Source organism: Phalacrocorax carbo, chromosome 2 (genome assembly GCF_963921805.1).
Source record: "Phalacrocorax carbo chromosome 2, bPhaCar2.1, whole genome shotgun sequence".
NCBI lineage: Eukaryota > Metazoa > Chordata > Aves > Suliformes > Phalacrocoracidae > Phalacrocorax > Phalacrocorax carbo.
The window spans coordinates 67,203,926-67,218,369 of NC_087514.1; the positions used below are offsets into that span (position 1 = coordinate 67,203,926).

General features: G+C 44.2%; 2 protein-coding genes across 3 annotated transcripts in view; one reads left to right on the forward strand and one right to left on the reverse strand.

Annotated features, from left to right (window-relative positions):
- The window catches only part of ERP44 (endoplasmic reticulum protein 44), a 52,671-nt gene extending 41,987 nt beyond the window's left edge, over positions 1-10,684 (reverse strand). The window contains exon 1 of the mRNA XM_064443162.1: positions 10,487-10,684. Coding sequence (XP_064299232.1) covers positions 10,487-10,543 — 57 coding nt within the window. The 5' untranslated portion in view covers positions 10,544-10,684. The remainder of the gene's footprint in view (positions 1-10,486) is intronic.
- Positions 10,685-10,719: 35 nt separating this feature from the next.
- Positions 10,720-14,444, forward strand: part of INVS (inversin) — a 123,153-nt gene continuing 119,428 nt past the window's right edge. Inside the window, exon 1 of one of the 2 annotated variants that reach the window (XM_064443157.1) lies at positions 10,720-10,872. The gene's annotated coding sequence lies outside the window, so the exon portion shown is untranslated. Of the gene's footprint in view, positions 10,873-11,375; positions 11,640-14,444 lie in introns of those variants that run through there. The other variant, XM_064443158.1, reaches the window with a different exon arrangement.

Below are 14,444 nucleotides of genomic sequence, written 5' to 3' on the forward strand. Positions count from 1 at the left end.
GAAATTATAAACTTCCTAAAAGACAATGGGGTTTTGTTGCCTCAGCTTCCCATTCCCTTAACATCAGAACTCTGAACTTCAGAATAAATCCATTTAAAACATCATCCAAATGTATGTTACTTTGATTATTTTCTTCTCCTCATCCCAGGCAAATTTGTGATGCACTCCACAAACTTCCAATCTCCACCTGCAAACTACCCACCATAGTACTAAAGCTCAGTGGCAATCCATTAGCTTGTCTCTATCAAATGCTTTGCCTCAATTTTTAGGTTAGTATTTATATTTGTTACCTTAAAATGACATATGAGAGGATGAAGTATAAGATCTTTCCAAATAAGCAGTAATAGAAACACTACTCCACAGCTGTATTCTAATCGACATGTTGGCATTGGAAAAATCTCCCAATTTAAATGGGGAGGTGGGCAGGGGGGAAGAGGTACATTTTGCAATTAATCCATTCGCTATCTTCTACAGAAAAGCATTGATTAAAGCAATGCTGACTAAATGTGAAGAGAAAAATTCACCTTTGGGACTACAGCTGCATGTAGCTTGAAGAATGAGTGGGTAATTTCAGACTGCATAAGAGCTATTTTCTTTCTACTCTAAACAGCTGCCAAGGGCCTGCACATATGCAGTCAATTTATCCTGGATAACTCTGGACAGCAGGAGAGTAAATAATGCAGAGGAAGAACACATACCATAGATATTTTGAAATGCACAAAAGAACATGATACAGAGATACCCCATTCCTGGTTTACCTCCCCCCAAGGAATATTAACCCTCCCAGCTTCAGGCTGACTTCCACAAAAGTATTCAAGCAAGTATTCCAGATTGGTCCTAAAAATAATATTAAGACATTCACATGGTGCAGTACTTGAACTGGTAGCAAGTATCAGACACGCTGGCTCTGCAGTTAACCAGCTCCATGTAGCAAGCTTATTGTTCTCAAAGGACTGCTGCAACCAAAATTTTTACCAAAATCCTCAGCAGGTATCACAGCTGTGTATTTGCTTTATTTTAAAATAACATTTAATAGCTATGTAACATTAATTATACATACATATTTACACTGTTTTAGCAAATTCTGCTAGCCTATGTTGACATAGGCAATACTAAAAAAAGAAAAAAGCTCCTCTCCCCACCCCCCAATGATACCTTCTTAACAAAAGCAGTTTTAAATGTCATTCAAAGGTAATTCCTGAGAGGCCCATACACTGGCTGAGCTCCCTTCACTAATTAACAGATCATTAGTAGGAAAGAACCCCTAACTGTTCACCCCCTGCACCACATACTGTCTTAATTACCTTTGTGAAGCAACCAATTTGTCTTTCAGTCATTCCGTCCAAAATCCCAAATGAATTGACTCAACAGGGAGAAGAGAAAGAAAAAAGATTTTCATATACACATTTATGAAAATCCATAATTTGAGCCTGGTGAAGAATTTAGGGGCTAAGTGTTTCCAGCAAGATTTAAGAAAGGGGATTTCAATTAACTATAAGAGACAGAAGTGATAGATAGTGACTAAAGGAGGAAGCTCCTCTTGGGATTACAAATGTGGCTATATCATTGAAAAGCTTTCCCTTTGTGAAGCTTTTGAGAAAGTTAATTACATCATCACTTCATAATCACGACAGCTATGGGAAACAGCAAAACACTATCACAGCTGTCATTTTCTTTATTGAGACCACTGGAGCAAGCACCTACTCCTTGCCTTTCAAAATATGCTTGCAGAGTTCCTAATGAACAAGTTCTCTCCATGTTCATGCCCAATTGCCACACAAATTCACTTGGAGCCGAAACATAGGCTTTACTGCTAGTTATCTTACAGAGATTTGATTGCTTTTCTCCCCCCTTCTCTTTACAAATCTGTAAAAATAAAACCAGAATAGCCTGACATCCTTACAGACTTTTTTTTTAAATGTACCTCAGTGAAACGCACATGGCAACCAGGCAAGAATCACTGACACCAGGCAAGACAGGAGACATGCTGGCTGCAAAAAGTTTGCTAAGGAACTAAGCCACCTACTATACTCCATTTCTAGGGCTTTACCTTCTGCTCAGATTCCTGTATCCTAAATGCTGTTTGTGAAACAAAGTTTCAGTGATTAAAGAAATCAAAGTATCTTCCTTTGAAACTGAATGCAGCAAACCATATACCTGAAATCTCCCTGTGGGTTAGTATATCCTTAATTTTGGTCCAAAGTAAAGCAGCTGGAAGACTCCAGCACACAAAATGTTGTAGCCTGCTTCTTCCAGGAAACAAGCCATTGGGATCTCCAGTGTTTCATTTCATCACCACTGCTGACGAAATTTTCAGATATTGCTCACCAATGACCAGGTCTCACAGTAATTCCCATCTATTATCTACTCTGATACTTAGAAAAACATACCTTGCAGAACCCTTAAAAAAAGGGAAAAGAACTGAAGGCACTCAACATCTTAACAACAGTTCAGTCCACTCATAGAATATGGCTCTGACAGCCAAAAGGGCCCAGGAGAGCCCGTTGATCTTAAAGTACAACCTCTTCAAAGCACAAAAACAATCCACTCCACTGTGCAGAAAGTAGGTATGGCGCAAGACCTACATGGGTTAATACAAAACTTCTGGATGAGTTTAAAAAAAATTGTACAGAGACGGCAGAGGTAAGAAAATAAATACTTGGTAGGCATATAGAAACATTGCTTGAGCAGGCAGGATGAAATTAGAAATGCCCAAGCTCAGCTAGAGTTGAGACTAGAGAAGGATGTTAAGGCTAATAGAGAAAGTTTCTACAGGTATGCTGGCAATAAAAGGAAGACTTAGAAAATTGTAAGCCTGCTGCTAAACTAGCAGGGGACACGGAAAAGGCTTAGATACCCAATTTTGTCTTTGATTTTCTACTGATGAAGTCTGAGCATAGTAGCAGAGTACTCAAGAAGAGAAACATTACCCACTCGAGTGGAAGACCAAGTTAGAAAGCTCTTAAGCAAGTTGGATATCCACAGAGCCAGACAAAATGCATTCCCCTGGGACACCAGGAGGATTATGGACACAAATTTTCCTTCTAGAAGGCACATCCATCCAGTCTGAATTTAGAATAAGTAAATCAATCCATCTGTTTTCTGTAGTGAGATGATTAGCTTTGTAAATGAGGGAAGAGTACTGGACACTGTTGCTTCACTTTAGCAAGTTTCTAACACAGTATCTCACTGTATACTTAGACCTGAATTGTGATATATGAACTGAATAAGTGAACTACAAAGTGTGTCACACAGCAGCTGGACTCTTGGGCTCAAAGGGCTGTAACCAAAGATACCATGTCTCTAATGGAGTTTCTCCAGATCAGTATTGGGTGTAAGGTTTGTCTTTACTAATGCCCAGAACGAATGATGGAACAGTGTCCCCTCAGCAAACTTACTGAGGATACTGAACTGAGGGAAGTGGCTTATATACTAGAAGGGGGATCTGCTATTCAGAGAGGCCTCGGTTGGCTGGACAAATGGCCTGACAGAAACCCCAGGAAGTTCAGCAAAGGCAAAGTCCTGCATCTCGGGTGGAATAACTCATACAGGCTGGAGCCAACCACACAGAAAACAGCTTTGCAGAAGACATCTTCAGGGACAAGCTGAACAGGAGTCAGCAGAGCATCCCTTGCAAAGACAACTGCATACTGGGCTGCATTAGCAGAAGTGTAGCCAGCAGACCAAGGGAAGTGATTTTTCCCTTCCATTTGGCACTTGTGGGACCACATCTGAAGGATTCTGTCCAGCTTTGCAATTGCCTGTACAAGACATACATTAACAGATGGAAATGAAGTCCAGCAGATTGCTACCAAGATGAATATTGGCTACAGAACAGGGTATGAAGAACGGCTGAGAAAACTGCATTTGTTCAGCCTTAAGAAGCAGCAGCTATTACTGCTGTTACGAACAGCCTAGCTGGAGGTTATATAGAGAAGGCAGAGCCAGCCTCTTCTCAAAGATGTACAGTGATAGGACAAGAGGCAATGGACACAAGCTGCAGCTCCAAATAGATTTTTCAAATAAAAATTTCTACAGGGTTTTGATCAAATGCTAAAACAGGTGTCCAGAGAACTTGTAAAACCTCCATCCTTGGAGATCCTCAGATCTCAACTGGGAAAAACCCTGAGCAACCCCATGTAAGTTAGTCTTGCATTAAGCAGGGAGTGAGACCAGATGCCCTTCAGAGGTCACTTCCAATTCAAATGATCAAACTTCCAGTGGCAATCAAAACCCATAACTCTACAACTTAACCCATAACTCTACAACTTGACCCTATCAGGTAAATACAGTGAGACTCCCAATATTCCTGCTCAAAGCTTTCCTGCTAAAGCCAGACTAACCTAGATCAAGAAACCAGTGGAGGAAAGAAACCTCAAACATTTACTACAATAAAAACAGACTAACAGATTTACTGTGTTTACCAGAAACCTCATGCTGCATATACTATTACTTGGGAATCAGTTACTTGCTGAAGGTACGCATAGAGCACCTGCATTTAGATAACTATGTGCAATAAGCTGTCCTCACTGCTTTCACTATTTTAATCAGTATATGGTTTAAGATACAGACCATGCATTTTGCTTAGTGCCACTGCAGCCAACCAGACAACATTTATGTTCTGTCAGCTACTCAAAGAGCAGATCTTGTGGATCACTACCAGATAAAAGGAAAGGTGTACGTGCATGCATGTGGAGGAGCTTCCAGGTTCGATTCATTCCTAGAAGAGGTTGCAAGTAACAGGTAATTATCTGAAGGGCACAGTATTCGACCTTTGCACGTGTTTTAATGGCATGAATGGCTCTTAGCTGTAAAAGGTGTATTATCAGAGCAGTCAGTTTCTCAGAAGCAGCATACATAAAACCAGGAAACATTATGAACTCTCTTGGAATGTCTTGTCACTTTTTGTAAAGAACTTCGTTATCACCAGAGCATAACTTAATATGGACAGGGTCCTATAGCTGGTTTGGAGAAATACAGCATCCTGAACTGGCAGCAAAGAAAATATTCTGAGTTAGTGTTCAGTATAGCAATAGCTTTACAGAGTAACCCTTAACAATGTAAAATGAAATACCTGAGAGCCAGTAAACTAAAATAATTAAAGTTAATCAAACTTCTAAAATCTCAGAGGTATGAACTTTTTTTAAAATTAGATAATAAGAGCAGCTGACATCACTACCAGTTTTGAAAAAGAAAATGACCTATGTTTCTACCAATGGTTAGCATGCTTCTGATGAACAAAGACACACTGGGAAGAAAAGAAGTGCAAAGACAACTCTCAGAAGGAAGTCTGATCTCACTTCCTTTCCTACTTCTCTACAATGCACCTGCCCTCCTCTACTTCTCAGGGGAGCTCTCTCCAGTTTAGTTTTGGAAGAAAATGTTGCTTAGGCTCTGACATCAACACCCTGTGTTGCTTCTGCTTACATTCCCAAATGTTCCTCCCCTAAATCACTGAGAACTTGCTGTCAAACAAGGGGTGGTGGGACAGGGGGAAAGAGGTATTGCTAATGCATCCAAAAGTACTCCATTATTGAAGCACCAATTACTTGAAAACAACTCCAGGCTCTCTTGAAGCACTTTTGAAGGAGCTCTGGTATAAAATTTACAGCGTATTTGTATACTCGCTTTTCGCATGAGAACTCCCTCCCTTCAAGCAAACAAAATACCTGGAAACTATACAAGTACAGCTTACAAAAGAGCCTGCAAGGGGAACAACAGGTCCTCCTGAATAGCAGCATATAAACCTGATGTCTTTCAAAAGGAAGAGGTTTGATTAAAACACAGGAGATAACTGCTGGGCACGTGTAAGAACAACCAGTGGTAATTCTGCTTTCCCAAGAAAACAGTATGAGGACCAGTCTCTTGCCTAAGAAAGCTGTCCTGCCAAAAAACCCAAAGCAGATTACAGAGGAGAACAATAATGATATCAAAAGAAAATGAAGTGTGTCACCGCAGAGTTCTTCAGCTGCCAGCAACAGGATCTCTGACATTCTGCTGTCAATAACTCATTTATACCCTTTCCAGCATTGTCCAAGTCTTCTGTTTGAAGAATCGATTCAGTTTCTCTTGTCTTCCCTCCTGAGCACTCCAGACAGGAAACTTGCCCATCACATGGCATAGCAAGAAGAATGCAATTCTTCATAGTAACAGTGTAAGCCTCCCCTCCACCCCCCTCCCAGGGAAAGGTCTGCAATTAACAAGTACTTCACTCTTTACAGCAGATGACAGATGATGGTCAACTCTGAACTCCCATACTATTCTTAGGGGGAACCCCTGCCGCTGACTAAGGCTCAGTAGCCTAAAATTTGCCTGTAACTATGATCTTTGACTAATGCGAAGAATATTACATTTTGAGCAGGATTCCTGACTATAAAATTTGTTAATACAAACACAGATAGAGGCAAATGCACAGAAACATGCTCTATACATTGTAAACCGTGCAGAAAGTTCAACTTCTCTCTGGGCAACTCACTACAGCAGTTAACAGTCTTAAGTTAAAAGAATTTTATTTCATTTTACTTTCACTGTTTGGGTACTCAGTGTCACATTAACAAGACACGAAAGGCAGTGGCAGTCAAACAAGAAACAGAAATATTACTCTATGGTATTTTTTCCAGTTAAAAGTTTAATAGGATATTCAAAAGCTAATTGATCTGTGCCACTTCTAAGTTACTGCTCCTAACAGCTGCAATTGCATTGCTATTAGTAGTTTTTTGAAAGCTTCACTGAAAATATAAAAGACCAACCGTAACACTAAATATTACCTGCCAATGATAAACGGCATCAACTTACAGGGTCGAGCATATGGGGGGGTGGGGGGGACTACCAAATAATAAATGGAACATACACCAGCTTCTGTAATAACCCCAAGTGAAGAGAAGCTACTGCTTGATAGAAAACTAGGTAAACTTTAAGACTCAGACAACACTCCAAGATTTCACATTTTCAGAATATGAGAGGACAAATACACTCTTCCAAAGATGTTGCCAAATATGTTAACTAGTAGGTGTTCTCAGTTTGTCCATGACAGCTTTCCAAATAAGCTACAAAGAAAAGGCATAGTAGTGGTGTTTTGAAACCTAATAAACCTCCACAGATGGAAACGCAAGAATTGGGAAATCCTTTTACAGTTGTTTGAAGGAAGGAAAAAAAAAAAAGAAAAGAAAAACCACAGAAAACTTCCCCCTTCATTTCCCTCACTATCAGTTGGTAGTTTCTTCTCTAGTCACATCTATTCCTCAGGGACACTGAGTAATATGACAAATGTCTTTCATACATATGCGGAAGCAGCATGTGCAATGGAGTGTCTTGTTCTAGAATTTTCTTTATAGGCGAAGTATACACATCCGCAAGTAGAGGCAAACATACAGAACAATTACTTGGAGCAAAGCCAAAGAACCACCTTACATTAGAGGAGAATGTGATGAGCCACTGTCCTGCCAGCATTTGTACCACTGTCTTGGATTCATCCTAAAGATCTGTCCTACCCACTATTAAACAATACACCAACATGGCAGAAATATCCTAATCTATGAGCACAAGGGACCACATGACATTACAATGCATCTCTTATTCCAGCCTTGCTATCAGCTGTACACAATCCTCTACAGCCTCAGCTCTGGGCTGCTTACCCATCCAACTCAGCTCCAGTATTGCAGAGGCAGGGGTCATGCCAGCCCGTACTTCCCCCATCCTCGCTCCAGCCATTATTTGTCTCCCAGCAGCCCAGCACAATACTAGCACATGAGGTTGAAAAGTTGGAAGGGAAAAGGGTTGTGCTGGGACTGGCAGGTGTCCCTGTAACACTCTGCACTGCAACCTCCATCCGAGCAACCCAGCCTTCAGTGAGACCAGAGAGAATACTCGAGTGAGACCCAAAGCCCTCTGCAATTTTAGTGATCTCCTACTGTCAAACTTCTTAGAACTTCTTTTGATATTGACATTGTACCTTTTCTTCCTTCTGCAGCATTTTAATTCCCCATCTAGAGAAGAAATATGCTTATCCAAGAGTGTGGAAAATTTAATATTTTTTTAACTTCATTGCTATTACTAAGACCAGCTTAGTAAGCTGTTTCCACAGCTACTTATCATTGTATTCTGTTTTAGGAACCACTGATGTAATGCTAATAAGCTCACATATCCACATAATATGCTAACTGCAGTGCTCAAAGAGGCTCTGCTAGATGGCACGTCCTTTGGATGCAGAGCAGAGTGCTCTCCCAAACCTTACCAATTGCTACCATGGTTATGTTGCTAGTCTTAAGTATTCATGGCTGTCAATAACAAGAAAAACAAAGTTACCAGAACTTTAAAGCCCATCTGGTACACTCTACTAGATTATTCAAATGCCATGAGAAAATAGACTTCGTAAAGGAGTTTTAAAGCTATTTTAAAGAAGAAGGATCCCTCCCACTCCCAGTCTGCTGAGGACAATTTTTCCAAAACTCTTAACAAATCTACTAAAAGCTATGATTCATTGGCTTGATCCAAGTATGTAACTAGGCACCTTACAACACAGGGCCACATCTGATATGGCACTGAAGAATTACAAAGGTAACATTATACATTATTAAAAAAAAAAACCCACAAGAAAACCCAAACCACCAAAACTGACCTGTATTCTTTTTGAGGTTTTTTGTATACAGTTCTTTTAAAGCACATTAGAAATTGATTTAAGTCACCCATATACAAAGAAACAGCAACAGAGCAAGTAAAGCATTGGGAAATTTCAGATCTTAGCCATTTCCTATTTTGTAGTTGGCACACATAGATCTAACTGATGCATATTAAATTTGCATTGATCAACTGTACCATGAAGAAAGAAAAATGCTTTCATTAACTTGTGTCCACTTCTTCAAACTTGTACTTGCCCATTGAAATGGCATTTTAAAACAGTACACTCTCCTCGTTTTTTCTCATTGGAGACCATACTTAATGGTGAAAACCAACCTAGCGCATAAGCAACATTGTTTTAACACACAGATGCGACCAGAAAATTCTATGTTCTTCACTTTAGTTAGTCTCTATATAGTGAGCTAACACACTATAAGCAGTCATCTACATATAACATTTCAAACGTGTTTTTTCAAACCCTACCAATCACCAGGATTTACTAACCCTGAAACTACAGCAAGCTTATAATAATTTAATCCGAGCTTATCTAGGTAGAAGTGCATGTTTCAAAGGGATAACAAGTACTTGTTCTGTTCATCAAGTACTTGTCCTCACATTCTTAACTACTTCATTCATTAGTAGCTATACCACTATGTACTTCCCTTTGGATTCCCCAAAGCCCTATCTACTTTTACCTCCAATTATGCCTTCATTTTCTGGCCGTTGTTATTCTCCCAAGTGTTCAAAATAAGATTGATTAAATACATCAGTATCTTAACACCAAATCCTATTAAACTTATTCACACAAGTCCCCTTTAGCTCTGCAAGTCACTTATGGTATGAAAGGCATGGAATCTGGCCTAATTCAATTCTGGAAGACTAAGAATCACTACGGCAGCCTGTTTAGAAAAAAAATAGATAACAGACAACTTATCTCCACAAAACACATGCATCAGTGATTGCGTTTCTGTGTATGCAAAGCTGGAAGGTGGCTTAAATCATGCATGCAATGCCAGCCTGAAAATAAAACCGCTGCGGTCTGACAACGGAAGATAAATGTAACGACTGTGCAAGACGGCTCGGGAACCTCTCCCAGCTCCGGCCACCGAGCTCGGACGGGGTCGCTCTGCTGCAGGCGCGCTCAGGGCAGGGCGCAGAGGCAGACCCTCCTCGCCGGGGCAGGGGCACCCGCTCCCCTCGGTGCGAGGGCCGCAGCACCGAGGCCCGGGGGGTTCCGGAGCGGCACCCTCCGCAGGGGGCAGCTCCCTCCCGGCAGCCAAGGCTCACGCCGCCGCCCGAGGGGCTGCGCGGCCCTCCCGGGCCCACTCCCTCTCCCTGCCTGCGGTTCCCATGGAGGAGAGGCGGCGCGACGCCGGCCCTCCCCGCGGCTGATCCGGTAGCCGGGCCCCACCGCCCGCCAGGCCCATGCCCCGGGCCCGCGGCGGCCCCCGAGCCTCAGCCCGGAGGAGCGGCGAGCCCAGGCCCGGCCCCGCCCCGCCGCCGGCCCGTTCCGGGTCCCGCAGCCTATCAGCCTCGGCCACAACACCGGCCTCCGCCAACCGGGGCCGCTCCCGCAGCCGCCGATCCCCTCCCTCCCCCCCTCCCCCCCTCCCCCGCTGAGCAGGTGCCGGCGGAGCGGCCCCGGCCCCCAGCCCCGGAGGGGCGAGGCGAGGGGCGGCACCGCGGGCCCGAGGGGGCCGGGTACCAAGGCACGTTCCCGGCGGGACTAACGGGAGGCGGCGGGCGGGAGGGAACGAACCCCGAGGGCCCACCGACCACCCTCCACGCCACCCAGCCCAGGCCGATGATCCCGCCCGGCGGGACTGCGGCAGGGCCGGGAAGGGCGGGCTGCGGGGCGCCGCACACTCACCAGGAGGAGGAGGAGGCAGCCAGGGTCAGGCAGGAGCGGGAAGATGGCGGGTCTCATGGTAGATGGGGCGCCCGGGAGGGGGGGGAACGCGGCTCCCACTCTCCGCGGCGGCTCCTCACTTCCCCCGTCGCCAGGAAACACCCGGGCAAGTTCCAGCGCGGGGCCCCGCGCTCCCCGCCTCCGCCGCTCACTTCCGGGTTCCCGCGCTGCGCGGGGCACGCCGGGACGCGTAGTTCGCGCTCGCAGCCGATGCCGCCGCCGCAGCCCGTGGGAGGGCGGAGGCCGATCCCAGAAGGCAGCGGGGCTCCGGCGGGCCGGTCCCGCTCCGCCCCGCCGCCAGGGGAGGGGCCCGCCGGCGGCGCGATGAGGAGGCGGGTGGGGTCGAGGTGAGTTACGGAGCGCAGCTGCGGCGCCGGGGAGGGGAGGGCGGCAGGGGAAGGCGGCGGCTGTTACCGCCTGGGCGAGGCAGGGTTAACCCTTTCCGCCGTGGTGGCGGGGCTGTCCCGTGGGACCGCAGCCTCTTCTGTTCTCGACCGGACCCCGCGGCTCGTTGTCGGTCCCGGGGACCCGCGGCTCCTCTCTCGGGGAGGGGGTGTCCCCGGCAGCCATGTCGCTGAGGCGGGTGGCGAGTGGCCCCCGGGCTGCGGGCAGCCCCGGCGGCCTCCGCCGAAAGTTGTCCACGTTTCGCGTGGCGTGGCGTGGCGCGGCGTACGTGGCGGGGTCCCCGCTCGGCCCTGCGGGCGCCGGGAGTGGGAAGGCAGCGCTGGCTGCGGGGAGCGTGAGGGGGCGGCGGGCGCCCTGGGGTCCACCGTCCCTCGGGCCGGGGGAGCGGCTCTGTGCTGGCGGCGGGGTGCGGGGGGACCGGCCTGTGTGAGGGGGCAGGCGGCTGGTGGGGAGGTGGGGGAACTTCAGCTTGATGATAATGTTTAAGTAGAACGTCGTCGTTCCTTCTTATTCCCTGACGCTTCAACAGATTCGTGCTTTTTGTCACTTCCTGAGTGCTAAATACTGACACGGAAGAACGCCTAAAATACAGCCCTTCGTCCCATTCCAGAGAAACTTCGAACCTTACCGTATATATGTGCTTTGAGGCCTTGGAGAGCTGTCTCAAAAAGGTCATGGAAAGCTGCACTTTGTGTTCTTCACGTTTCCAGTAGGTGCACAAGTGTAAGGAGTGAAACGGGGCGTAATGCCATTTAAAAGCAAGTCTTTTACATCAGCTTTTTGCAAGTCAAGCCCAGTTTGGCTTCAGAGAAAGCCTGACAGGCTCAGGCTTCATGTGTGACCCTGCAAAAATCGTTTGGCCTGTCAGTTTCATGCGCTGAAAACACCTATACATGTCTTTCTACACACACAAATGGTGTCTTTTTTTGTGTATATATTTATATGTATACACAAATCATGTCTTTTTTTATAGTCTGAAACTGGAACTTAACTTTTATCAGTTCTGCTATGTCTACCTGAAGAACCTGTGCTCCTCAGTCTGTAGAATGAGCATCTTCTGAATTCATTCACATTTGAAAAATGCTTTGATTTTTTTTTTTTCATAGCAGCTCATTTTTCACTTGGAAACTTTATCAGTAAAATTTGATAGCGTGATCTTATTTATTTTTTAACAACCTCGTGTTTTGCTGATTAGAAAAATGATGCAATTCTGTTTATCTGTGTAATGCAAAGTAGACTTGCCGTAGTTTGGTATGAAATTTCACATACCTTGAAGAGCTCTTGGTGTCCATATTGCTGTCCCTTCATTTCAGGTGACTCAACAAGACTGAAAGAAGAAAAAGTTAATTATTTACTTGATTCCAGTAATATAATGCATATTACAGATCATGTCAATTATGTAACTTTTTATAAGCAGATCTTGTAGTTATTTCTTGATTTTTTTTTATTGTTGTTTTTCATCACTTATGAATAAATGCCTCATTTTTTTGTTAGAGGACCTTTATCAAACAAGTCCTCCAGATGCCAATTAATCTGTCATATGAATGAGAGAAATATCTGAGGGAAGTTACATATTTTCCTTTTATACTTTCTCCTAATCTTTCAGAATTTCTCTGATGCAGAACTTGCTCTTTCAATTGGCTTATGATACTGTACTGAGAACTGCTGTAGAGATAATTGGTTGCTTCTTTCACCTGTATAAATACTGACTCTTCATGCAGATGCGGCTCTTGTTTTCATCTGGAAATTATGAACATCTTTCATTATTAATGCTCTTGTGTATGCATTCAGTTTCATATAATTGTTGATGTAGTTGGGATGCTTCTGGTGCTTTACTAATTTCTCCAGTATTTGCTGAATTTTACACTGCTGCCCCTGGATGCTTTATATTAGAGTCTGTTTGTGGAAGGGCAAAATGCAAAGAAAATGGAGGAAAACACATCAGTGATAACTTTGGGGAATAAAACTAGTCTCTCAAAATTCCAGCAAGTGTAAAATTCCAGTGATGCATATAGGTCGACTTAATAATGTCTAAAGTCCTGATGTATTCTCTGTATCCAGAGAAAGCTTTTCAGGAAAAGGTGGAGGCAAGTTAAAGCCAAGCTGTAGTCTTGTATGCCAAATACATGTTAAACTACGTAGCACATGATCCATCTCTGCAGCCTTTTCCCTTCTGTTTCTTTCCTCTTATTCAGACTGCAGTTGAGTGTTGTAGTTTCCTTCATATAGCGGGCAAATTTATCTAGCTGTAGGAATAATCAAGGGCAAAAAAAGTAATGGTTGTAAGTGACACTCAGTTTCATGCTGTCCCTTCTGGTTCCTTCAGATTTGCATGAATCAGAAATGCCTCATCTGCTTTTATCCAGTATAATCTAGGGAAGATAACAGAAAGCATAAGCTATACTGCTAGGCTGGGAAGAGAAGTTTACCTTTGAATGAAACATAGTGATTTTGTGTCCTAAAAAGTCAAAAAAGAGTTTTGTTGGAGGAGGAGGAGAGGATACTTGGGAAGCAGACAGCGGTGCGAGTATTTTATCCTCCTTAAAAGGAAACAACGATTGTAGCTAGCATTGGGAATGTCTGAAGGGCTGTTGCATTAAAATTAAAACAACTGCGCTTTGTGTCTTAAAGTGTATTTGGGCTTGTCTGGGCTACCATAAGCTCTGCAATGCCGCGCTGTCATGTATGCATCTGCATTTAAGCACTGAGTCAAGTTGAGCTTTTCTGTATTTTGTTGTGGTGTGTTATGGCACTGCTAGCCTGTCTTACGTGCCTCTAAGAGGGAAAATGTTGTTAACCTCCTGTCACATTAGACTGTGTGAACTCCTTTGTGTTCTCTGCTCTTAGAAGTCAACAAAGCCATGATTCCATTAATGATACAGTTCTGATTATGGGAAGGATGACCTACTTATGTGGTTAAAAAAAGTGTGTCAAAAAAATGTGTGATGGCTTTTCTGAAATGTGGAGAGTTTCACCAAACTCAGTGAGGATGGAAGCATCCATGACTTCCAAGAGATATTGAACATCATCATTGCCATGCTGTTCTGAGGCTCGCAGAAGAGGAGAGTGGTAGGATAGGATCACATTGTTCCATAGGTTTCAGATGACTGGAAATGGCTCCAGAATTGTTAATGCAAAAAAAAAACTTTCATGAAGTTATGTGAGGAGCTCATCCTCATGCTTTTGCACCAGCGTTCTCAACGAAGTGCACCAGTGCTGGTGTAGAAGCAAGTAACTATTGCGCTCTAATAACTGGTCACTTCAGACAGGTACAAACACCGTACATGCTTGGTGTTGGGAAGTTGGTTGTTGGGTGACTAGGGTGATTTCTGAAATAATTTTATAGGTGTGCCTGAAACCAAAGTCGGTTTTGGGGAAATTGCTTGCTTTATTAAAGTATGGTGAGCCATTGCATGTTTCCATAATGCATGTTCTCTAAGGAGTGATAAAGTTAGGCAATACTGTACTTACTCCTGGTTCTGAGGTGACCGACAGATGGCAGAGGGAGGTCTGT